Below are 27,121 nucleotides of genomic sequence, written 5' to 3'. Positions count from 1 at the left end.
ATAAACCGGTACACGCAACTCGATGCGTACCCCCTTCCCCGGATAGCAGACATGGTAAACCATATTGCACACTACCGGGTGTTCTCCACGGTGGACCTGAAGTCTGCATACTACCAGCTCCCAATCCGCCCGGAGGACAGTCACTACACGGCTTTTGAGTCAGACGGCCGCCTTTTCCACTTCCTCCGGGTCCCCTTCGGCGTCACAAACGGGGTTTCGGTGTTCCAAAGAACAATGGACCGAATGGTGGGCCAGTACGGGCTGCGGGCCACATTTCCGTACTTGGACAATGTCACCATCTGCAGCCATGATCAGCAGGACCACAACGCCAACCTCCACAGATTTCTCCAAACCGCCCAAACCTTAAACCTCACGTACAACAAGGAAAAATGCGTTTCCCGCACAACCGGACTAGCCATCCTCGGCTATGTCGTGGAAAACGGGATTCTAGGACCTGACCCTGACCGTATGCGCCCCCTCCTGCAACTTCCCCTCCCCCACTGCCCCAAGGCCCTGAAGAGGTGCCTCGGGTTCTTTTCATATTATGCCCAGTGGGTCCCCAACTATGCGGACAAAGCCCACCCACTAATCAAGGCCACCGTCTTCTCACTGGCAACTGAGGCCCGCCAGGCCTTCAGCTGCATCAAGGCGGACATCGCCAAAGCCGCGATGCGCGCGGTGGACGAGTCCGTCCCCATCCATGTGGAGAGCGACGCATCAGAGGTCGCTCTCGCCGCTACCCTCAATCAAGCAGGCAGGCCGGTAGCGTTTTTTTCGCGCACCCTCACCACCTCTGAAATTCGGGACTCCTCAGTCGAGAAGGAGGCCCAAGCCATCGTGGAAGCCGTACGGCACTACCTCGCTGGTAGGAGGTTTACCCTCATCACCGACCAACGATCGGTAGCCTTCATGTTCGACAATACGCAGCGGGGCAAAATCAAGAACAATAAGATCTTGAGGTGGAGGATCGAACTCTCCACCTATAATGACAATATAGTATATCATCCTGGGAAGCTCAACGAGCCCCCAGATGCCCAGCGCGCAAATGACCGACTACGGGCTATCCACGATGACCTCTGCCACCCGGGGGTCACCCGGCTTATCCACTATATCAAGGCCCGTAACCTGCCCTACTCCACTGAGGAGGTCAGAGCCACGACCAGGGACTGCCAGATCTGTGCGGAGTGTAAACCACACTTCTATCGACCGGATAAGGCCCACCTGGTAAAGGCATTCCGGCCCTTTGAGCGCCTCAGTATCGATTTCAAAGGGCCCCTCCCCTCCAATAACCGCAATACATATTTCCCCAATATTATTGATGAGTTCTCCCGCTTCCCCTTTGCAATCCCTTGCCCCGACATGATCACGTCCACCATCATTAAAGCCCTACATAGTGTCTTCACCCTGTTTGGTTTCCCCAATCATGTCCACAGTGACCGGGGCTCGTCGTTCATGAGTGACAAACTGCGTCAGTACCTGCTCAATAAGGGCATCGCCTCGAGCAAGACTACCAGTTATAACCCCAGGAGAAACGGGCAGGTGGAGAGGGAGAACGCGACAGTTTGGAAGACCGTCCTCCTGACCCTGCGGTCCAGGAATCTCCCAGTTTCTCACTGGCAGGAGGTCCTCCCCGATGCGCTCCACTCTATTAGGTCCCGACTTTGCACGGCCACAAATGAGACCCCTCATGACCGCCTATTTGTTTTCCCTAGAAGATTCAGTTCAGGGGCCTCGCTGCCGTCCTGGCTGAGGACACCGGGGCCAGTCCTACTCAGAAAGCCCGTCAGGAGCCATAAGTCTGATCCTCTGGTAGAGAGGGTCCAACTCCTACACTCCAACCCCCAGTACGCTTATATCGAACATCCCGATGGCCGACAGGATACGGTCTCCCTCCGGGATCTGACGCCCGCCGGTTCCACCACCACCACCACCGCCCCTCCACCATACCCTGCCCAACCTACCCTGACCAGCGCCCCCGCCCCTATATAGTTCCCGCACTCCCTCCCATCCGCCATCCCCCCTTCACCAATGCACAGAAATGTAGCTCCAGAAGAGACACTCCCGGAGTCCACGTCTGTACCCGACCGGCGCCCTCACTACCGATGCCAGCACGGACGAGTTTGATGCCCGGGCCAGCAACAACATCAGAACTTCGGTGATCACAGCGCACAATCGGTGCGCCGGACCGGCTGAACTAATGAACCCATCACCCCCGCCGGACTTCATATTTTTTAACAGGGGGTGAATGTATTATACTAATAATCCACCAGTGTATTTGCATCTGTGCTGTTGCACTTGTATTTGTATCTGTGCTATGCTGTGGCCCTTGTGGGCTTCTCCTATGGACCATTGTATGTCATTATCCATAGGGGAACATATTGGGGCATGTATGGGCTCCACCCATGGCTCCTCCCCTTGAAGGGAGGTATAAAGAGCAGTCAACCTGTAGGCAGTTCTCAGCATTGGTTCAGTCGCAGGCAGGCGCTGTTCTAAGTTGATTAAAGCCACGGTTTACTTCTACTCATGTCTCGAGTGAATTGATGGTCGCATCAATCACCACTTGCTCATGGGAAATAAACACCAGCGTGCCAGTGATGCTCCCATCTTGAAAGTGATCTTTAAAAATCCTTTATTCCCCTGATACAATAATTTCATTTTTAATAATCTTTATTGTCACAAGTAGGTTTACATTACACTGCAATGAAGTTACTGTGAAAAAGCCCTAGTCGCCACATTCCAGCACCTGTTCGGGTACACTGAGGGAGAATTCAGACTGTCCAATTCACCTAACAGGCACATCTTTCGGGACTTGTGGGAGGAAACCGGAGCACCTGGAGAAAACCCACGCAAACACGGGGAGAGCGTGCAGGCTCCGCACAGACAGTGACCCAAGCCAGGAATCGAACCTGGGACCCTGGAGCTGTGAAGCAACAGTGCTAACCACTGTGCTACCGTGCCTTTGGCATTACGCATTAAGAGCTGCACAATCGGGTGCAAGTTCAGCAAATGTTGCACATGGAAATAAAAAATAATGATAGATAACATGTCCCAGATTCCTCCATCACCATCGCTGTGTATGGTATGTTTTGTCCCAAAGGTGAGACAGACCTACCAATGGTGGCGGCTCAGTGGCAAACAGTCAGTCGGGAATAGTTCTGACAGTTGTCAACATTAATTTTGGACCCCATGAAGTTAGGTGACATCAGGTCAAATATGGGCAAGAAACCCTGCTGCTGCCACCCACTACTCTACCTCAGCTAATGAATGAGTGCTCCTCCATGTTGAGCACAAGAAAGAAACATTGAGAGTAGCGTGGGCTCAGACTAGAACTTCCATATTTATCACCAAAGAATGGATGGACAGAACGGCCACTAACTGAGTTGACCAAGATTTGATGGACAGAGCTGCCAGACAAGGCTTGTGACGGGTGGTGAGAGAGCCAACATGAGGGAAAACGTACTTGACCTCGTGCTCACCAATCTAGCTGCTGAAGAGGCATGTATCCAGAACATTGTTGGTGGGAATGACTGCCACACATTTCTTGCGGAGACTAAATCCCATCTGGACAGAAGACACCCTTCATCGTGCTGCGATGTTGTGTTGTGCGCTAAATGTGATAGGTTTGGAACAGATCTAGCAGCTCAAAAATGAGCAGCCATGGAGTGTTGTGGGCCATTATCAGTAGTATTGTATGTACCATAATCTTTTTTTAAAAGGTTTTTATTGGCATTTTCAATTTTACATAGTGAAACTTTTGTGCCCAATATTTACAATTTATAGAATTTCTTATGTATATACATCTTTCTTGATATATCTTCCCCCCCCCTCCCCCCCCCCCCCAATCTCCCCCCCCCCCCCCCCCCCCCCCCCCCAATCCCCTGCTTGGTATACCCCTCTTCCATGCTGGGTGTTTTGTCGCTGAACTCCTGTTCTCCCTTTTTTCCCTCCTTCTGTGTTTTTTGTTGCAGGCTTTGTGGGTTCGGGGGGGGGGGGGGGGGGGGGTGCGGTTACTGCTCCCTCTCCCCCCCACACTCCACGCTTCTTCCTGTGGTTCCCATCCGTTTCCTCCTCATTTCCTCCCCCTTCCCCTTTTGTACCTTGTAGTATTGTGTGTTCTTGTCTGCTCTCCCCTGTCTCCTCCTCTTTCCCTAGTCGCTGTTGGCCTAAAACAGATCTTGGATCAGGCCGACGAATTGCCCCCACGCTTTGTGGAAGCCTTCTTCCAACCCTCGGATGGTCTGCTTAATCTTCTCCAGCTGGAGAAATTCCGCCAGGTCTGCCAGCCAGTCTTCAGCTGTTGGTGGTGTTGCTGATTGCCAGCCGAGCATGATTCTCAGCAGTGCGATTAGGGAAGTGACAGCAAGGTCGTTGGCCCCCTTCCCCATGTGTAGCTCTGGCTGTTCCGATACCCCGAAGATTGCCACACTCGGGCACGGCTCCACCCTCACCTCCATAACCTGGGACATTGCCTCGAAGAAGTCTGCTCAGAACCCTACAAGTCTGGGGCAAGCCCAGAACATGTGGGCGTGGTTGGCCGGGCCTCCCTGGCACTGTTCACATCTTCCACCTCCGGGAAGAACCTGTTCATTCAGGTTCTCGTTAGGTGCGGTCTGTGCATCACTTTAAACTGCATGAGGCTGAGTCTTGCGCAGGAGGACGTGGAGTTGGCCCTGCTCAGTGCTTCGCTCCGGAGTCCCCAGCCCACTTCCGTCCCCAGTTCGTCCCCACATTTTCGTATGGCTTCGTCCAGTGGTAGTCTCGCCCTGTCCAGTAGCTGTCTGTAGATGTTCCGGCAGTTCCCCCCTTCCTTACTGTCCATGTTTATCAGGTCCTCTAATAGTGTGTTTCTCAGGGCTCTGAGGTATCCTAGCATCTCCTTGCGGAGAAAGTGCTTTACCTTAAAATGTCTAAGTTCCTGTCCCATCTAGGACACCGCTGATCATGACGTACCATCCCTCTTAGTCCGTAACCATCCTTGTTTCTGTGAACTTCGTCCTCTTACTAATCAGTATGGCTACTGCCCTAGTCCTCGTCCCATAGCATGAATGGTACGTCTGCCCCACCCAGCCCTTTCTTATCCGTAATCGGTCCTTCTCCCTCGGGTGTGACTCCTGCAGGAAGATTATGTCGGCCTTCAAGCTTCTTAAGTGGGCGAAGACTCTGGATCTATTCCTCATGGGTCTGTTGGTTCATCCGCTTGTTGTTAGTTGCTGTTTCCGACACTTCTGCCATCTCTTCAGCCTCTTGAGCTCCTGTTCGCTGGTATTTTTGACCCGTTGTTCCTTTTCCTTCCATTGGGGTTGTTTTGTTATTGGGTTTTCAGGCAAAATTCATCTAAAAGTGTATTTTTTGGTTCTGGTTGGGAGGAGAGCCATCTGATGTGCATCTGCTCAGCACATCACCGTCACCAGAAGTCCATTCTACCATCTTTCACCTTTTGTTTTGATAATGGAAATAAATCAATGGAATTACACATGGAAATGCTAGGATTTTCAAAAGAACTGAGTTTTATATTTTAAAATGTACACAAACCCCAGAGATGGCTGAGAAAGTACAGTTAGCCACTGACAGGAATGGCTGCAGGGTGCTTCCCCAAGAGACAGTGAACCCCCCCCCCCCCCCCCCCCCCCCACCAACAAACCCCGCCCCCAGAGTTTTCAGACAAGGTAATTTTTAAGAGAACCCAAAGACTGATTACCACTCCCAGTAAAGACAAAGTATCATAATTGCCATCCGATCTCAAAAGCGGGCGAGTGGATTCCGGATTTCCAGTTGGAATATGGAAAGAAGGGGTTAAAAGCTGTCAGAGAGAGCTGTCCAGGGCCTGCCTATGTCTGTCTGTTGGTGTGTGCTGTGTTGATAAGCAGCTGGAATTTTCCACATTGAAGGTGAGTGATACAGTAACAGAAACAGTGCCCCTGTAAAAAGAAAATAACCATCTTTTACAGGGACATCTCAAAACTCTCTCTCTGACTGGGGAAGTCAACCAAAGCAGCAAAAGGATTGGAGCTTAAAAAAGAACTAGAATTTCACTCCCGAATCCCAGGAAACTGGAATCGAAGAATCAATTATTCGCCTGCAAAAGTCAACTATGCTGAAATCAATTTGTAAAGGGCGCACACTTCATCATCTACTCCTCTCAAGTCATGGATTGTTCCATATAACTTTTTATTTATATTTACTTATTAGTGGACTCAATTCTTAGTTCTAATCCATATGCATGTAGATTCATGTGTTTTATAATTTCTCTTTATCTTTTTAATCATCAATAAACTTTATCATAACTTAAGAAAGCCTGGTTAAATTTGCTGCTTTTAAAATATAACTACTTGGTCTGGAAAAGGTATGCAACGGAAAGGGAACCATATTAGATTAAAATCTGCTACCAGCAGAGGGTGAGTTAAATAAAGACAGTGAGCCAGTCATCCCTCCTCATCTGGGTTTGTAGCAGTTTGGGGTCATCCCAGCCGGATCATGGGGTCTCGCCTGGATCAACAACTTTTGGGGAACCTCACCCGGGGCTGGTCCAGGGGACCTTACTTCAATGAAATATGTCTAAGGCCAGGCCAGGAGCAGGGCCTACCAAATACTAAGGCTTCTATTGAAGCTAGAACAGAGACTAATGTGCCCTGAACAGCAGAGGGGGAATGCTGTAGACCATTTGGTGGGAAACTTGTGGCCCAGGGGCCACATACGTCCCATTTATGTTCTGAGTGCAGCCCAGGAGACATTTTGTTAACAGTGGCCCAACATCTTCCCCCGATGCCTGTGTCTGTGTATTTACATTGTGTATTTTATGTTTGCACTATTATGTATTTTCTGTTCATGTGCGGAATGATCTGTTTGGGCTGCACGCAGAACAATACTTTTCACTGTACCTCAGTGCACGTGACAATAAACCAATCCAATCCACGGCTGTCCACGTAGTTTTTTTTCTACCAGTATGACTGAAATGATTCATACGTAAAGAAAGGGCATGCAAAGTGAGATGCAAACTGATTGCGCACAAAATTAACTGTGAGAGCCGTATGCTCCCTCTGCATCCAACATGTAAATATTTATTTTATGTTTACTATTTGAAGTAGATCACAGTTCTATTAATATATTGTAAGGGTCCTTCCTGATGATTCCCTTATTTCCTATTTCTTTCATTTTTTGCCATTATCATTTTGATCCATGGATACTTAAAGCAGAAATCTCGACCTGAGAGCTTGGTTTGAAGGACAGTGTGCTAAAGATAACATCTGAAACAAAGACTCTTTTTTTCCTTTTACTTATTATTCACCCCTCTGTTCTGTTCTGTTTATCTTGTGTGTATAGAGGGTGGGGGGCAAGTTAAAATGGGGATTAGGAATTGGATAATAGTTAACCAGTGGGATTTGCTGCAGATTTCATTATAGTTCTTGTTATTAGTAAAAAGTTCAAACTTACAAACCTGGTGACTGTAATTATTGGGCAGCCAAGGGCTAAAGGGTATGTTTCTAAGAATGATTTGTTAATTCAATTATGATGCAATTCTGGGTCAAGGGGGGCTGGAATTGACTATGCTCTAGTCCAGGGTGTCATAACAATCTAAATGGTAAGCAGTTTCTATGACTTGTCTGGCGTTTATGAAATGTATTTAATCACGGCATGATGGTTAGTGAACATGCCCCATTTCAATCTTGAGGCCCCGTGAGATAAAGGAGGGTTACACATGAGGCCCACTCACTAGTCCAGGTTGCCCATCACTACTGCAGGCAGACCAGAAACATCCAAAACCATCAGATCAGATCAACACTATCCAATCCAGTGGGCGGCACGGTAGTGCAGTGGTTAGCACTGCTGCCTCATGGCACGGAGGACCCTGGTTCGATCCCGGCCCTGGGTCACTGTCTGCGTGGATCTCACCCCCACAACCCAAAGATGCGCAGGATAGGTGAATTGGCCATGCTAAATTGCCCCTTAATTGGAGAAAAAAGAATTGGGTATTTTCACTTTATTATTAAAAAAAAGCTCTCCAATCCTTCCGATTCCACTCATGAAAAGTGCTGGACAATAAACAACTAAACGGAGGAGAATTAGGAAGCTCCATGAACATATGTAGCCTCAACTATGGTGGACTGTCGCACGCGAGTGCAAAGGATACTGCTGAGATACTGCGGCACGGTGGAAAAGTGGTTAGCACTGCTGCCTCACAGCACCAGAGACCCAAATTCAATTCCAGCCTTGGGTCACTGTCTGTGTGGAGTTTGCACAGCACATTTTCACCGTGTCTGCGTGGGTTTCCTCTTGGTGTTCCGGTTTCCTCCCAAAGTCCAAAGATGTGCTGTTTAGGTGGATTGGTCATGCTAAATTGCCCCTAAATGTCCAACGGTTAGATGGGGTTACATGGTTATGGAGATAGGGTGGGGGACTGGGGTTGGTTAGGGTGCTTTTACAGAGGGTCGGTGCAGACTCGATGGGCCAAATGGCGCCTGTCACCATTATACGGATTAGATAGTTTCATGTCAGTATTTGCAACCATCTTCACCCAGAAGTGTCCTGGGGACATTAGATTCTGGCCTCCTCCTGAGGTCCCCACTTCACAGATACCTGTCTTCAATAAATGGCTAAGTACACTGAATACAGCAAAGAAACCCTCACAGTAGGACCAGTGATTTGTGCTCTAGAACTAGCTAGGCCTCAAGTCAAGCTGGTCCAGTACAGCACTGCTTTCTAACTGATGAAGTGGGAATTTACATAGATTTGCAATCATCCTCAGCCAGAAATACTGAGTGGACGATCCATCTCAGTATTCTGTGGTCTCCAGCATCACATAGAATTATCATAGCATTTACAGTGCAGAAGGAGGCCATTTGGGCCATCGAGTCTGCACCGGCTCTTGGAAAGAGCACCCTACCCAAGGTCAACGCCTCCACACTATCCCCATAACCCCAGTAACCCCAGCCAACACTAAGGGCAATTGTGGACACGAAGGACAATTTATCATGGCCAATCCACCTAACCTGCACACCGTTGGACTGTGGGAGGAAACCGGAGCACCCGGAGGAAACACACGCACACATGGGGAGGATGTGCAGACTCCGCACAGACAGTGACCCAAGCCCGGAATTGAACCATAGACCCTGGAACTGTGAAGTAATTGAGCTATCCACAGTGCTACCGTGCTGCCCTAACACAGTGGCCAATCTTCAGCCAATTCAATTCACTCCACATGAGATCACGAAATGGCTGAATTCACTGGATATTGCAAAGACTAGGAGCACTGATAACATCTTGGTAATAGCATTAAAGACTTGTGGTGTAGAGCTATCCATGCCTGGAGCCAAGCTGTTCCAATACAGCCACATCACTGGCATCTACCAGACAATGTAGAAAATTGCTTAGGTATATTCTGTCTACAATTAACAGGACAAATCCAAGCCAGCCAATTTCCACCCCAGTACCCTCCTCTCCATTATCAGCAAAGTGATGGAAGGTGTTATTGATAGTGCTATCAATGGGCACTGATGATGGAACAACCTGCTCACTGATGCTCAGTTTGGGTTCTAACTCAGCTCCTGAATTCATTATTGCTTTGGTCCAAATATGGACAAAACAGGTGACGTAGAGTGAGGCATCAAAGAACCCTGGTAAAATTTGAGTCAATGGATATCAGGGGGAAAGCTCTCCAGTGGTTGGAGTCACACCTAGCATGAAGAAAGAATGTTGTGGTTGTTGGAGGCCAATCATATCAGTCCCAGGATATTTCTGCAGGAATTCCTTAGGATAGTGTCTTCGGCCCAAGCATCTTCAGTTGCTTCATTAACAACCTTCCTTCCATCATAAGGTCAAAAGTGGGGATTTTGCTAATGATTTCAGAAAGTTCAGCACCATTCAGATAATGAACCAGTCCGTATCAATATGCAACAACACAACATTCAGGCTTGGGTTTATGAGTGGCAAGTAACATTCACCTCAAGCGAGGATCAGGCAATGACCATCTCCAACAAAAGTCAACTTAACAATCTTCCTTTGTCATTCACTGGCATTACCATCACCAAATCCTGCACTATCAACATCCGGGGGTTACCATTAGCCATAAACTTTTTATTAAAAAGTGCTCAATTAATTTTTTCCAATTAAGGGGCAATTTAGCTTGGCCAATCCACCTAACTTGCACACCTTTGGACCATAGGAGGAAACCAGAGCACCTTGAGGAAATCCACGAAGACAGGGGAGAAAGTGCAAACGCCACCTAGTCACCCACGGTTAGAATTGAATCCGGCGCCAAAATACTGGCCAAAATCCTAGCCAAGAGGCTAGAAGACTGTGTACCTGAGGTGGTCACAGAGGACCAGACGGGCTTTGTCAAAGGTAGACAGCTTACCGCGAACATCAGGCGCCTGCTGAACGTGATAATGACCCCCTCCGGGGAGAGAACACAAGAGGTGATCGTCTCCCTGGACGCAGAAAAGGCCTTCGACAGAGTCGAGTGGAAATACCTCATAGAGGTACTGGAGCGGTTCGGGCTTGGAACAGGGTTCACCGCTTGGGTAAAGCTCCTGTACAACGCACCCATGGCGAGTGTACAGACCAACAATACCAACTCCCAATACTTCCAGCTGCACAGGGGCACCAGACAAGGATGCCCACTGTCCCCGCTGCTGTTCGCACTAGCAATTGAACCGCTAGCAATCGCGCTCAGGGCAGCAAAAAATTGGAGGGGGATCCGAAGGGGAGGTAGAGAGCACAGAGTCTCACTCTATGCGGATGATCTGCTCCTCTATATCTCGGACCCACAAAGCAGCATGGACGGAATCATCGCGCTCCTGAAAGAGTTTGGAGCCTTCTCGGGCTACAAACTCAACATGAGCAAAAGTGAGATCTTCCCAGTACACCCGCAAGGGGGGGGGGGGGCAGCACTAAAGGGGCTGCCGTTCAATCAAGCCCGACATAAATTCCGCTACCTGGGGATCCAAATAGCCCATGACTGGAAAGGGATCCACAAATGGAACCTCACCAGCCTGACGGAGGAAGTTAAAAAGGACCTGCAAAGATGGAACACACTCCCGCTCTCCCTCGCGGGGAGAGTTCAGACGATCAAAATGAACGTACTGCCCAGGTTCCTCTTCCTGTTTAGATCCATTCCGATCTACATCCCCAAGGCCTTTTTCAAAGCGCTGGACAAACTCATCATGGCGTTCGTATGGGGGGGTAAAAATGCTAGGATCCCAAAGAAGGTCTTACAAAAAACAAAAACCAGGGGAGGGCTAGCCCTCCCGAATCTACAATTCTACCACTGGGCAGCAACAGCCGAGCGAGTAAGGGGATGGATCCAGGAGCCAGAGGCTGAGTGGGTGCGTGCGGAGGAGGCCTCCTGCATGGGAACCTCCCTCCGGGCCCTCGCCACGGCAGCACTCCCATCCCCACCCAAAAAACACTCCAGCAGCCCAGTGGTGACAGCCACCCTCCAATCCTGGAACCAACTGCGGCAGCAACTTGGCCTGACCAAAATGTCGAACAGGGCTCCCATCTGCAACAACCATAGGTTCACACCAGCACTGACTGACGCCACCTTCAAAAGGTGGAGGCAGGACGGGGGGACACTGACAGTCAGGGACCTATACACGGACGACAGGATCGCAACACTGGACGAACTGACAGAGAAGTTTCAGCTAGCTGGGGGGAACGAGCTACGGTACCTGCAGCTCAAAAACTTCCTACGAAAGGAGACAAGGACGTACCCACAACCGCCACGACAGACACTACTGGAAGACCTACTGGACGCAAGTATCCTAGAGAAAGGGAACTGTAGTGACATGTATGACCGACTGGTAGATAGGGACGACACCGTACTGGACGCAACAAGAAGGAAATGGGAGGACGACCTGGGGATGGAGATAGGGTGGGGACTCTGGAGCGAAGCACTGCATAGGGTCAACTCCACCTCCACGTGCGCAAGGCTCAGCCTGACGCAACTAAAAGTGGTACATAGAGCCCACTTAACAAGAACCCGTATGAGTAGGTTCTTCCCGGAGGTGGAAGACAGATGTGAACGGTGCCAAAGAGGCCCGGCCAACCACGCCCACATGTTCTGGTCTTGCCCCAGACTCGTGGAGTACTGGACAGCCTTCTTCGAGGTTATGTCCAAAGTGGTGGGAGTGAGGGTGGAGCCATGCCCGATAGTGGCGGTCTTCGGGGTTTCAGAACAGCCAGATCTATTCCTGGGGAGGAGGGCGGACGCCCTTGCCTTTGCCTCCCTGATCGCCCGCCGTAGAATCCTGTTTGGCTGGCGGTCAGCAGCACCGCCCAGAGCTGCGGATTGGCTGTCCGACCTCTCGGAATCTCTCCAAATGGAGAAAATCAAATTTGCCATCCGAGGGTCGGACGACGGCTTCCACAGAACGTGGGAGCCATTCATGCAACTGTTCCGGGACCTATTTGTGGCCAATGTACAAGAGGAAGAATAGTCGGGGGAAGGTAGCGGGAGGGGCTACAGGTTCGGTACGGGGGTTCGATGGCTAGCTAAGGCCCAAAACCAAACTAAATAAACATGTTGGGGGGGGGGGGGGGGCGGGCGCAGTTACTACTACGAAGATGCTTACCTGTAAATATGTTTGTTAATTTTTGCGTGTTTGTTTGTTGTTTTTTTTTCTTTTTTTTTTTTTTTTTTTTTGTTCTTTTTCTCTCCTAACAATTTGTAATTTGTTCAATATAAAATATGAAAACTGAATAAAAACATTTATAAAAAAAAAAAAAAGAATTGAATCCGGGTCCCTGCCGCTGGGAGGCAGCAGTGCTAACCACCGTGGCACCCATATACTCTCCATTTGTCTGGATGAGTATGGTTCTGACAACACTCAAGAAGATCAGCACCATTCAGGGCAAAGCAACTGCTTGACTGGCACAGCATTCACCATCTTACCTCTTCACTAGCTCCACCAATGGCACATTGTGGCTGTACTGTGTACCACCTACATATGTGCTGTAGCACACACCCAGGATTCCTGGACAGCATCTCCCAAACCTGAAACCTTTACCACCTAGAAGGGCAAAAGTAGCATACATATGGGAGCACCACCACCTGCAAATTCCCTTCCAAGTCACACTTGTTAATACATTGCTATTCCTTTCCCATCACTGGGTCAAAATTCCTTTCACCACACCTGACTGGTTCTTTCAAAACCATTGTTCAGGTGATCTCCACAGCGGGTTTGCTTTAAATAGATGAACTCCAGTAATTACAGCTACTTGTAAATTTATGAGGTAAAAATCCCAAAGCACTTCACAGGAGCATCATAAAACAAAGTATGGCTGAGCCACACAAGGAGATTCGGGCAGGTGACCAAAACCTTTGTCAATGAGGTTGGCTTTAAGTGTTGCTTTAAAATAGTACTGAGGAAAAAGGCATACTATCAAAGCTTGTTGTCTTACACTCATTAGAATAGCTCACAAGAGAGAGAATGCTGATTGGTTGGCAAGTGAACTCTGATTGGTAGAAGTGTTGCCATGGAGAATGCAGGCCCAACTTTGTTCAAATTTAAATTAAAGCCAAATACTGCAGAGCTGAAAATCTGAAAAAGAAACAGAAAATGCTGGGTAAACTCAGCAGGTCTGGCAGCAATTGTGGAGAGATCTGCACTGTAAATTCTATGAAACAGAGTTAACATTTCAGATCTAAATGGTTCTTCTCTGGGCTGACTCTGATTGGTTAAGAAAATGGGAACTTATTTGTCATTCTCCATAGCAATATCTCCACCAATCAGATTCCACTTGCTAACCAATTAGCATACTCTTCTCATGCAGTATAAATAGTTGTTCCCTGTTACTGTTAGTAATTTTTTGTAAACTAGCCTGATGAATGGAAGATGAAAAGCTTAGACGGCAGAGCTCTCTTTTTGGAGCAATGCCACCAAATGATTGATTGTCTTAAAGGAGGATTGTAAAATAGATAGGTGAATGGAGAGCATTTCTGAGCTTTGTGTCCTCAGCAATAGAAGGCACAGCCATTAATGATGGGGCAATTAAAATTGGAGATGTTCAAGAGGCCAGAATTAAAGGAGTGCAGGTGTTTTGGGAGGGTTTTGGGGCTGGAGGTGATTATAGACTGGGGATTGGCAAGGCCACAGAGGAATTAAATTTTTAATATCAAGATATTGCTTGATGCATGTCAGCCAGTGCAAAAGGGTAACGTGAATGGGACTTGTGTGAATTACATGGGTAGAACTTTAGCTGATGTTAAGTTTCCATCAGCAGAATGTAAGTGACCAGCAGGAGAGCACTGGAATAGGTAGTGTAAAGGCATCAAGGATGGTGACTGCAGCAGATGAGCTAAGATGGGAGTGAAGTGGGCCAATGTTAGAAAGTGTCCTTAGTAATATGTCATGAGGAGCAGTTGAGGACTCTGGGTCTGTATGGAGTTTAGAAGAATAAGAGTGAATCTTATTGAAACGTGCAGAATACTAAGGCCTAGATAGTGGATGTGGAGATGTTTCCAATAGTATGAGAAATTAGAACCTGAGGGCCCCACCTCAGATTGAAGGAATGATTCTTTAAAACAGCTGAGGAGTTTCTTGTCAGAAGGCAGTGAATCTGTGGCACTCCTTGCCACAGGAGGCTGTGAAGCCCTAGTCACTGGGTGTCTTTAAGACAGGTTCTCGGTTAGAGGCAAGGTAAAATTGCCATAGTCCCAGATGACCATTGGTTGCTTACCCCTTTTGAAGGAGAGCTGACTGGTGGTGATTTAACCTGAGGATCACCACACCTCCAGTGTGGGGCAAAGTTGAAGAGGTGGGGCCTTCATGAATAACCAGGGCCAGTTTAGCTCAGTTGGCTGGTCAGCTGGTTTGTGATGCAGAACACGGCCAACAGTGAAGGTTCAATTCCTGTACTGGCCGAGGTTGCGAACAGTGAAATGACTGGTTTAATTATTTCAGACGCTTACCAGGAAGAGGGATGAAGTCCGTAGCTAGGAAAGGAAGTTTGGAGTGGTGACTGAAAACCATGGCTGAGGTCCTCATCATTAATTTGGGGGCAATTGATTGGAACAGCAATGCCGTTGATCGCTTGTATTCTTTTAAATGTTATATTAACACTTGCTATATTTAAAGGGCTTGTTAGATAATGTGCCCGAGTGTCAGTCAACGTACTGTGACAAGCCGATGCAGTTCAGTCGATTCTCCAAATGATGTCAGCCATGGACACGTGGTGAAGTATATGCAGTGTGGGTGGATCACTTCGAGATAGACATGAGCATAGATAACACTTGCGAGAACTTGTGTCCCTTCCAATTCTGTGCCAGAAGGGTATAGTGGAAGCATAAAAAGCCGTGTCGTTGGAGGAAATCATTACATTCAGAGGGCTTGTTCACACTGCCCAACTAATCGTTCTGAATGCTCCACCCTGTTGGGCTTCCTGTCACAGTCAAACGTAATTGAGCGCAGTGGAGAGGATTCTGAGAATTGTTTAAGAAGGGTGGCCCGTTTGGACCGCAAACAACCTAACTGAATGAGGGACTGGCAGAGTGCATTTGTTTTCCGTTGGAGAAGAGCCCAAGTTTGTGGTGGTGGTTAAACTGCAGCAAGAGCTCCTCCGACCGGCCACGCTTCGGAATGTTAGACCAGCCTGTCTCCTTCCCTACTCGCAGTGTGGACACGAAGGGAGAGGTAGACAGCGGGGCTGAGGTGAGGACTGGGGGAGAGGTCCAATCTGTAACCCGATGTTCCACCGCAGCTAGGAACGACCCAGGAACAAGTTGATTCTGCGGGGAGGGCGGGACAGGCAGCATGAAGATGGAGAAATAGGCTGGCTTATACATGTTTTCCAACCACATTGATGCTGAACCATTTGCTGGCGTTATTCACTCCTCCATTAAAAAAAAATGTAACCACTCGACACACAGTGCTCCCGTTCTCTGATTGTCTCCCGGTTGCTGACTCCAAATGTAAGAAAATCGCAGGCGGAAATTGCTGACGACATGGGAGAGTGCGCAGTTATCAATAAATAATTAAGTCAGTTTTCACTGGAGCGCAGTAAATGCGGTTGGATTGTGAAAGTTGGCTGTGGCTCGGTGCTGAATTGGGTGTATGGAATCCGTACAGTACCAGCTTGTGAAGGGGGTGGGTAGGTTCAGTGGAGACTCTCCTCTATCAGCAACAACAGGAGGCACTGACTCTGTGACGGACAAGGTGCGTGGTAACTCCTCCCGTTCCCAACCCCAGGCTTGTTCCATGTTTCCCTCGGTCTGATCTCGCCCTCTTGTCCAACCCTTCTCGACAGCAACTTGTTTTATGTCGATGTGGTTACATTGTGATACCCGGTCGTTCAGTGCACTAGAGTCCGGCCTGAAGACTGCCCAACTTAAATACTGAAGCAACAAAAAAAAAGAGATTTGGCCGGGGTGGCTTCCAAACATGGCCGGGATCGTTTACCCTGTCCCATCGCATCGCCAGGTCTACCACAACCGCCTGGTACCACAAGCGAGTCAGGCTCAGCAAGCTTCCCCTTCCAAGTCCTAAGGGACACAGGCTCCTATAGCTATACTCGATCCGCTCAGGGATTCCTTTCCCATGCACTACCATTTTACAGTGCTGATTTTTATATTTTTTGTGGATGAAAGATATATTTTTTGGGGGGGGGGGGGGTTAACTAACTTACAGTTTGAGAATTGCCCCCCGCCCCCGAGAAGTTGCCACCCCCCCCAGGGAAGCCCCCTGCTTTAAAAAAAAATCCTGCCCGTACTGTAGAAATTCATTAATTTAGTTCAAGCAATTTTTATCTCGATTGGCTGGACAGGGGATGACGTGCAGGACAACAAAGGTGGAGTTGGAAATTAAATAAAAATGTAGCAAAGAAAGGCTCCGGCTGGATGTTGTAAGAGCCGCACTTCACTGCAACTAACTAACTATTCAGCGCTTAGCAATTAGTCCGGGGACAGCAGCAAACTCTAACTCTCTCTGCAGCTCCGGGGACGGAGAGAAGCGGCCTTTAATTCCAAGCAGCAACTCCCACCCCACTCCCCAAAGGATAACAAACTTCTCACCCCTGTGTCGTGTGGGTGGAGGGGAGATAAACTTTGGTGGAAGATATTTTGTTGTCTTTTTTTGAGGAAGGGTGTTTCTAGATTTTTTTTTTTTACGAATTGCCTGGGCAACATTTGCTTTGCATCGGTTGTTTTTAAATAGGACATCTTTTCTGCGGAGAGACGGGCTGAATGCTGGAAGCCCGGCTGGCCAAAAGGAAAAGATCGAGTCGGAGGAGCGAGAACGCAAGGGGGATGGGGGAAGGAGCTGATCCGGAAAAAGGGGATTGGAGAGGTCGGAAGTATCGCGAAGCATGCCGGCTCTCAACGGGGACTAGAAAGCGTCCACGCCCGGGGCCAGCGCCGTGGATCTGGCGAAGGTTCAGCCCGAGCTCCCCTTGTGTTGTTTTGCAAGACGCCGAGTCGGAGCAGCAGCAGCGGGAGGAGGAGGAAGAGGAGGCGGGGGACAAGGTAAGGGCTGGGTAAATCTTCGCCTATGTCTTTTTTTTTAAATTAAAAAATTCTTTTGCAAAGCAATATTTTTTTGGGGAAAATAAAAATGTCCTGGGAGGGGGGAAAAAATGTTTTTGTTTAAAAAAAAAATATGAAGCGTTTTTTTTTGATTTGCAAAAGAGGGAAAAGAGAGCGAGCTCCTGCCCGAAAGAGGGAGGGAGGGAAGGAAGGGAGAGCGGGGGATCGGCGCTGGGCTGTGCCGACACGGTCGCGCCGTGGAGCCGCCTCTTGTCGCCAGCAGCAGGAAGCTGGTTGGTTCGAGCGGCCGCGCCAGGGCAAGTTGTCTCGGATTCACTCTCTCTCTCTCCTCTCTCTCTCTCTCTCCCCCCTCTCGGTTCCGGCCCCTTTTGTCTCTGGTCGCTGCCTCGCTCGTCTCCCATTTTCCACCGCCTGGCCGCCTGACTCCCTCCTCTCTCCCCGAGCGGATCCGGACTGACCGCGGCTCGGCTCTTTCTCTATCTTTACAAAAAAAAATAAGAATCAGACGTCGGCTCTTTTCCTCTCCCTTCTCCCCTCCATTCCTCCTCCCTTTCTCTGCGGATCTTTTTTTCTCCTTGCTGTCGTTCGCCCAGATTTTATTTTTGATTTCCCCCCCCCCCAAAAAAAAGGAGGCGGTGAGTAATTTAGTGTTTTTTTTATTGTGAATCCGGAATATTTTTTAAATTATTATTTTTTTTTAAAAAAAAACGTGTGTGTGTGTGTGTGTGGAGAGAAGGGGTGTCGGGGTCCGCGTTGGTTGGGTTGGGGTTTGGGGGGGGGGGGGGGGGGGGTGCTTCGCTGCTTTTGTTGGGTTTGTGGCGCCGCGCTCGAAGCCGGGCTGCGGCGCTCACATGGCGGATCCCAGTCCGAGCTGCGTCGCCTTCGAGTCCCTCGTCAAGCGCTGGGGCGGCGGCGGGGGTCAGTTAAAATCAAAAACTAAATTCTGGACATATTTCTTATTGTATTTACCAATACATTTTGCTAAATTCGCAATTTTATTTTGGAACCCCCCCCCCCCCCCCAAAAAAATTGCATTAAAAAAAACCCCGAAATTTTTGTTTCCTCTGGATGGTCTGGTTTAGGCGGCGGGGGAGAGAGGGGGGTGGATATATCTTTTGACAGCGGGGAGCCCGAGTCTAACATGGCCGAGCCGAGCCCGATGCAGCCGGAACTGAGGCGCCATGTCTGGGGTAGGCTGCAGCCACGCGTCGGTGCGGAGCTGCGGGGGGTCGGGCTGGGAGGGGAGGGTATTTGCTGCCGGCCGCTGACCTTGGGAAGTCTCTTCCTCTCGGTGCTTGGTGCATAGGAGCGGGCGGGGTGGCTGATGTTGCCTCTTTTTTTTTCTCTCGAGAGGGGAGGTGAAGGGCTGGGGCAGAGAGAGACTCCTCTCGCCCTTGCCTTTCGCCCGCGTCTCTGTTCCCTCCCTCTTTTGGCGGAGATCTCCCTCCCCGAGCCTCCAGCGACTCTCGTCGCTCTCCTTTGTCCGCTAACGCAGCCCGCCCTCCTTTCTCTCCCTCCCGGGTTCTGCACACACTCGAGCTGAGCTTGGGCGTCTCTTCTCCCTCCCCCCCCAGGCTACAAAGCTGGAGCTGCTCCCTCGCTGAGACTGGAGGAAAAAAGGGGGCGGAGAGCAAAGAGGGAGGGAGGGCAGAGCGTAAGCACCGGGGGTTTGACTAGAGTGACATCCGAGAGAGAGAGATGCATAACATACACGCACACAGGGAAATGGCTGTGGCAGCCCTGCTGCTCCTCCTGCCTAACCATGTTCTCATTTGGTCCATTCCGTTCAGGTAGTTGGGTTGGTGCTGTAAACCTGTGAGGAGTGGAGCAGCATGAACGGGGAGACAGCCATGTCTGCCACCGTGGAGTTAAGCGAGGCAAAAGAAGGTGAGTTGACTGGAGGGTATGTATGGAAGGCATGACTCCGGAAATCTTTGTACAGCCATGAAAATTTAGAGCCAACATGTGTGCAAAATAAATATTTAGTTGCACTTTGCATTCAATCGAACTGGGATTTGCCGCCACCGTTATGAATCTTATAATCTGGACGGCAGTATTTAGGCAATAGTTGTGACATTTGCCTTTTTTTCTTGCACGCCAAATCACAACGTTTGACAGGTATCAATAACAATGTTCATAGCGCCTTGGACAGGGTAGCCACGTTCAGTCTTGAGGCTGGTAATTCACCTCCTGTTTCCCCAAAGCCTGCCCACCATCTACAAGGAATAAATCAGGAGGGTGATGTAATACTCAACTTCCCTACCAACTAGAAAGACGAGGGCAGTAAATGCGTAGGGACTCCACCACTTGCAAGTTGCCACCCAAGCCACACAACATGCTGACACTGCCTAACAGCAATGTGGGTGTCCCTACACCACACGGACTGTAGCTGTTCAAAAGGATCAGTGATGATTAGGGATGTGCACTAAATGCTGGCCTAGTTGGCAATTGTCCACATCTGCTGAAGTTTTTATTTGTACCTAGAAGTGTTGGATGGGGTATGGTTATCATTTTGTACTCCACTATGTAATTGTGAATCATATCAAGCACTATAAATGTTTATACTGTACTGCAACTTTTTCAATTGGCAGCAAACATACTAATAGCTTGTTCCGTGTAATCTCATTTGGTTATTTCATGGTTAAATCATGATCGATGATGCAAAAGCAAAATACTGCGAATGCTGGAAATGGAAGCAGAAAATGCCGCCAGTTCTGATGAAAGGTCACTGACCTGAAACAATAACACTCCACAGATGCTGTCTGACCTGAATATTTCCAGCGTTTTCTGTTTTTGTTATTGCTTATTCACATCTGAACTGCTTACCCATGTAAGAATTCCTTGAGGTGTGAAAAACGCTTTATAAAAAAAAAAAAGTCTCTTATCAGCTTCTGCTTCCAAGAATTTTGGAGGTTTTCTTTGAACTGTGGGTGTTTTATTGGTCAGACCACCTCCTCTTTCATCATTTTTCATTTTGCTCATGAGATCACATCCAACCTCAAATTCCCCAGTTGCAATCGTTTGCTTCCAGTGATTGATCCTAATTCTTGATTTTAAGAAATCTCTTAACTCTCAATGTTTCGTTGTGCACAGTCTTTACGGGAAGGTTGGGGGGGGGGGGGGGGGGGGGGGGGGGGCTCATTTTAGAACAAAACCCCTCAAGTATTTGTATCCCAAGACCTCATTTCACAGGAGAGGAGTGCATGTTAAGCAGGGAATAAAATATATATGTCATTACTTGTTTCTGGAATGGACCAAGTACAAAGCGCAGTTCAAGCTATGCTCAATAGGTGAGGCTGAAGGCAATCCACTTTGGTCATCTAGATGTCCAGCATGAATAGAAAATCACTTGCCCTGAAGCCTCAAGCCAAGTGAATGACACTTCCATATAAGCAGACTTCCCATTGGTCTGAAATTAATCCCACTGTTTCTATGTTAGTACACATTAGACCTATCTAGATTGAGTTCAGACATTTTCACGAACCAGGATTCCAAGTGCAATAAATATGTAGGATTACATAGCTAAAACCATAGTGTATCAGAGCACTGGTAAGCTTTCTGATATTTGCACATTAGAAGACTAGAATCAATGCAATACTGCAAGTCAATGTCATGCCAGGATTAGCTTGTGCATCTATGTCGATCCCAAAAATATTCCTCCTTGATATTTTCGATCCTCCTCCACCCTGACAAGCTGATAATTTGACCCTAGTAGGTTTGAGCCCCTAGGTCGGAGGGCAGTAGATGTCTAAGATTCCTCATGGCAGATAGGGGATATGTTCATAGAGGGGATGGTTAACAGGAGGTTGCTGTCCAAGTTTCATTGTTCCTTCCGGAGGCTTCTCTATCGCTGCATCTCACCGAGAAATTTGTCATTGAATGCACAAAATATAAAGTTGCCATATTTGTATGCTGCACATCACCGTTCCTTTTAAACTGCACGCATGTGTGGCGGCGCAACAATCCTGATTGGACCACGTACAACCAATAGAATGTTGCTAGATGACACTCAGTAGATTGCGAACAATATGGTAAGTTTCGATTACTGCTGAATAACTTCTATAGCTCTGCAAATAAACTTTTACTCATGTGGTGTCACATTTCTTCACATTTTAGTTGTTGGAGATTTTTAAAAAAATAAAATGTTTTGTTTTTACTTTGTCTGAACTGATCTTCATTTAATTTTTTTGGCGGGTTTAGCATTGAATTGAGCAAGTATACTGTGTCCACTGACAATCTGGACCATTGCAATGTGGTTTCTTGATGCCATTGAGCATGCTTGTATGTTACTTTCCCATTTGATGTTGCTATGTGGGGATGCTGCTTGCAGGCTAGGCGATCTTGCTCAATACCCACGCCTGAATGATATTGCATATTCTTCATGGGGAGTCTTGCTCGGGCGAATGCATGGTAGTCATCCAGGAGAGTTTCTCTGCTGCATATACACTCCATCGGTTTTTCAGTAGGAAGAAAACTGTGACAACATGGAAGATCATCGTTCTGAACATTAGGCAGATAATTCAACGTTGATCAAAGAAGATTTGCCTGCTTTTCAGCAAAGCCTGATGGTTGGCATTCCCCAGGTGAGTGAAAGAGAGAAGGTCAACTCTTTCTGAATCGAGGTCTCCATGCATTGGGGTACTTTGGAATTCAGGACAGCCGCTGATCTAATCCTAAATTGATGTGAAAATCACCACAGGAGTTCCGGGAAATAACTTTCATGCTGAGATGGAATCTGGCAGCACAGTGAGAGTACCTGCACCAGAAGCACTGCCGAGGTTCAAGAAGGCCACCAACTGCAAGGACAATTTGGGATGAGCAGCAATGCCCACATCCATGAAATAAAACACCCCACAAGTCGACCTGGGTGTGTTACAATGAATGACAAAGATACATTGACATTAATTAAGGCAACTCATCTTTTGATTCTAGAGTAGTGGGTTTTTACTTTTTTTGCGAGACACACCACGTTCGCTTACCCTTAATGCAAAAGGGAAACCGGTTTGGTCGGTCGTCACACTCTGACTCCAAATGGGTCCACAGGAGGAGAGGGCAATGTGCATATCAAGTGTAGAGTTCGACCAGTTCCTTTGTGATGTATTCATGTTTGTTGAAACGAAAAATCCAACCTTGCATATGTAGGTCTTTGTGAAGGGCAACAGCAATAAAATGCTTGTTTAACTCCGCACTTGACGCTTCTGGGAGATGATGCCAGCCTAGAGGACTTTTAGCGTGTGCTGTCACGTATCAGGTATAGCATCGTAGTCTTCATTTTGTAGTCAGCTGTAAGTTATTAAGTGACTCTGGCGTTTCAACCTGAAAATGAGTTTTTCACTCACCGCTTCTTTCAAAATCTGAAACTTTGCTCATTTGCCAGTACTTCCTGCATTTAACATATATGGACTTTGCATTCTTATTTGCATTGGCGCAATTGACGAAACCATTCCTCAAGAAATCATCTTTATACTGTTTGTTCTCTAGTTTGTACGCTGTTAACCAGAGGCTGCACTGTCCTGCTGTAGACTCTCTCTAGCAGACTCGGATAAGAGATCCTAGCCAGCAGATCATAGCATTTACAGTGCAGAAGGGGGCCATTCATCCCATCGAGTCTGCACAGGCTCTTTGAAAGAGCACCCTACCCAAGCCCACCCCTCCATCCTATCCCCATAACCCAGTAACCCCACCCAACACTAAGGGCAATTTTGGACACTGAGCACAATTTAGCATGGCCAATCCATCTAACCTGCACATCTTTGGACTGGTAGGAAACCCACGCACCCGGAGGAAACCCATGCACACACGGGGAGAACATGCAGACAGTGACACAAGCCGGGAATCGAACCTGGGATGCCGGAGCTGTGAAGCAATTGTGCTAACCACCATGCTACCGTATTTGTGACTCTGGCCATCTCTTCCTTGTAACAAAATGATTCATCTTCACAGTCGTCTTGCCTTGCTTGCTAGCAGCTGGAAAATGGAAGACGTCTCCTCCACGATTTGGCACCAAAAGCACATACATATAGGGCGCTTTGCATCAAGGGTACGTGCAGGACACGTGACTTGCTCATTGCTGCCACTTATGGCCGGAAGACTGTACACAGCCTCATTTTGTTCTCATTTAAAAGCTGGGAGCAGCCGCCATTCTCAATTTAAATATTGCTAGTGGTTGTTGGGTGATTCTCCCATGATCGGGACACTGGGAATGCTGTGATTTGGCCGCACTTTGAAAAATCCTGAGCAAATCCCATGTTGATCAGAAAAACTTTTATGAAGGGAAATCATCTAAATGTTGGGAATTGCAGGTTATCAAATAGCAAAGATGCGATTGATGTGGAGAGCTGAAGATGTGAAAAAGAACAGGGCAAGAACACGAACAGTCCATTCTCAATAAATGCTCAGAATTTATTGAGGATAGATCATGCACAAGATCAACGTGAGAAAAACTTGAGAATGCATTCAGAACAGTTTCCTAAATCAGTTGTTTCTTAGTCCCAACAAAGGAAGTGGCCAATTCATTTCTGGGAATGATTTGGACAAATAATGTTGCGAGGAGAGGATAACGATCAGGAAATGGTGACTTGCAGAAAAGCCGTCAAAGATGAACTACAAAAAGGCACAGTTCAAGAACATAAGACGGGATTTAGTTCAAATTAACTGTACAAAACCTTTAGCAAAGGAGTTGACCAGCAATGGGAAATCTTGATGTGGAACAGTACAAAATATAGTTGTATTAGGTGAAAAAGGGGGGCTATCATAGGTAAACCGATTGAAATTTGAGCTGAATTAAAGAGGCAAGTGAATGGCTCATACGATAATTATAAGAGATATAAAAAGCATAAAGCTGAGATTGGCAGGGCTAGAAGGAAATATGATAATTGAGACTTATGATTTTTGTTCTACACTTGTAAACTATTGGGACAGTCTTAACACATTGCAAGTTTGCACTGATCTAAGCAAAAGGGTATTTTAACCAGTCTTGCAGACAATATCAAGAGGATGAGTACCTTGCCTTTTGTGCTAAACATTTCTATGTTAGTGCATCCAACTTGACGGGTGAGATTTACCGACCAACCTGCTTGCTTGGTTTGTGGAGGTGACCTGCCAGGGGGATTTCCTGGTCCCGCTGTTATTAACGGGATTTCCCATTGACTGTATCCCTCGTCATTGGGAATCATTTACACCATCGGCTGGACTGGAATATCCTCTTCTACCCCAGACTGCAAAGATCACGTGCATGGTGTTTTAGTTCAACGGAAACTCTCTGTTTTGGTGCTGATGAGTTCCTCTTGCATTCGCCGATTATTTTTAGGAGGCAGGGAAAGAGTCCTCGAGGCATAAGATTGCTAACGATGGAGTGGCTTTGTCAGCAACCATGTCACTGATGTTTTGAGTTTAGTGCATCTAATTGTTCAGCTTAAAGTTGTGTACACAAATCTCCTTTTTTAGATGCCCTTGTTTAATTTTCAAGCTGTAGTTGTTTTGAATATTCATAAAGGTGCTCACCACAATGCATATGCAGAAGTTGATTTTTTTTTAAAAAATTCCTCCTGCAGATTGGCCAAAAGAGGACCTCCTGGGCCTGCTGGACAGCATGAGGAGCATTGTCCCTTCTAATGATGTGATGAAGTTCAAAACAACAGAGTCACACATGGACTGGAACAAGGTGACCTTCGCCCATTATACAGCAGACATGTGCAAACAGAAATGGACAGAGATCTCGCATGAAGTAAGAGCTAAAGTCTTGAGTGTTCAGCAGCCACTACTAACTGAACTTTTTAGTAATGATCCCTAACATTCCAATAGATTGCACCGCAACTTTAGACCAGGCTATTTGTTAACCTTTCCTTTCATTTATCTGTTTAAATACCTTATGCAGCTGTCTAAATAGGCATGAGCTTATCGACAATATAAATCCTCAAAAATATAATTTGGGGTGACTGTTTATTCAGTTTACTGCTTAACAAGTTGAAGCTGTTATCCAGAGATAAATGGTTCACTTGTGCGCTCATGGTGCTTATCAGTACATTCTGCTATGGTAGGCCTTTATCTTCTGCCAAATATGGGGCCCTGAGATTGGGAAACAGCACAATGTATTTCCAACATATATCAGAGTAAAAAGGAAATTTACTCTTTTGATCTCTAATATCTAGACAATCATCCTTGTACAGTTTGATTTCAGCTGCTGAGGTAAAAATAGTGCTGATGATTTGATAGTATTAAGACAATCTGGAAGTCTTTTGACGCTGTGGGTAGCGTCCCTAACTCTCAGCCAGAAACTCAAGAGTTCAAGACCCACACCAGGACTTGATGTCCAAGGATAATGCCGCCAAGCAGGTTGACTATCAACTTGTAAATCTTTCCAAGCTATGCCCATGGTAGCTGGTAAGATAGCGAGAAATTCCTGGTCATCCATGTGATGGAAAGAAATTGGAGCCTCCATCATCACTATCCATAGCTCCAGGTTACAGCGTCTGTAAGTGAAAGTTGGACTCGGGGGAGACGGGGGTGTTGGCTGGATGGCCAGAGTAGTTCAGATTAGTGCCAACAGCATGGGATTCCATCCCCATTCCACAGAGGTGGACTCGGGACAGGCCCCCTTGCCCCCTACCCTGATGGAAGTTGTGTTGTTGGTATGTCAGACCTGCCTTCAAGCAGAGAACTTGAGAAAAAGAATAGACGATTCGTTGGATACCATTTGTCTTAATTTCCAAAAGAATTAGAAGTACTTTTATAGGCGGTTATTAGAAAAACTCAGTCTCATGGAATTGCCGGGTGAAATTAAACAATTGTTAACAATTGGAAAGCCTGGTTAGGTTACAACATAGTTCAACAAGATTGAGTTTGCTATTTTTATATCAGTGATTTAAAGGGTGACTTATAATTTTAAAATCTGATCATGGTGCGCAACTGTGTGGGATTTTTAATTTAAAAAAAAAAAATGTTGCAGGCTGATTTTGATAAATTGGCAAATGAACGGCAGGTGCTATTTAATGTGGGCAATCTCCAGACCTGCCTATATCAAGGAGCGTTGTCCATTCAATGAAAGTGATCCAGAAATGCTTGAGCACAAGAAGTGAGATGGGTATTAGTAAAGCTTCAGCTTGTACAGTTATGGTCGTTAAACACAAAATCAATATTATACTTGGGGTACACAACCCATGCATGGGGCATTATATTTATTTTCAGTTAGTGAATGGTGGCTTGAAGAGGTGGAGGTGACGATGGCAGGTGACACCAAATCTTAAGACCTCATGCTTTTGAGCATATGCTTGGATACCTTTTGAAGCATGTGCTTGGAGGGTGAAGTAGTGAGAAGGGGGGAAGAGAGAACAAGGAAATCTGTAATATGCAGGAGATTAGTCACATGACGAATGGCAGGTACATTTCTGTCTTAAACAGTCGTCTTACCTATATTAAGTGTATTTAAAATACCTGACTTCTACAGAGGGGATATGATTCGATATTTAAATACATTTCAAACTGATACCAAAACCAGGTTATATTCATACAAAATACATAGGCAGAAATGGGTTCTATGCAGGGCATGTTTACAGAGTAGCTGCCCAGTTGCTATTGCAAATATAGACTCATAGAATTTACAGTACAGAAGGAGGCCATTCGGCCCATCGGGTCTGCACTGGCTCT

At 47.2% G+C, this 27,121-nt stretch overlaps 1 protein-coding gene across 9 annotated transcripts in view; it reads left to right on the top strand.

The window, feature by feature from the left end:
- Window positions 1–16,780: 16,780 nt before the first annotated feature.
- The window catches only part of ubtf (upstream binding transcription factor), a 67,628-nt gene continuing 57,287 nt past the window's right edge, over window positions 16,781–27,121 (top strand). For 3 of the 9 annotated variants that reach the window (XM_038779399.1, XM_038779396.1, XM_038779392.1), the window contains exons 1-3: window positions 17,816–18,111; window positions 19,267–19,363; window positions 25,030–25,202. In XM_038779399.1, coding sequence (XP_038635327.1) covers window positions 19,309–19,363; window positions 25,030–25,202 — 228 coding nt within the window. In that variant the 5' untranslated portion in view covers window positions 17,816–18,111; window positions 19,267–19,308. Of the gene's footprint in view, window positions 17,456–17,750; window positions 17,773–17,815; window positions 18,112–19,266; window positions 19,364–25,029; window positions 25,203–27,121 lie in introns of those variants that run through there. The other 6 variants (XM_038779400.1, XM_038779398.1, XM_038779397.1 and 3 more) reach the window with 4 other exon arrangements.

This window comes from Scyliorhinus canicula, chromosome 19, assembly GCF_902713615.1.
Source record: "Scyliorhinus canicula chromosome 19, sScyCan1.1, whole genome shotgun sequence".
In the NCBI taxonomy this organism is placed as follows: domain Eukaryota; kingdom Metazoa; phylum Chordata; class Chondrichthyes; order Carcharhiniformes; family Scyliorhinidae; genus Scyliorhinus; species Scyliorhinus canicula.
This window is presented reverse-complemented; position numbering and strand designations above follow the sequence as displayed.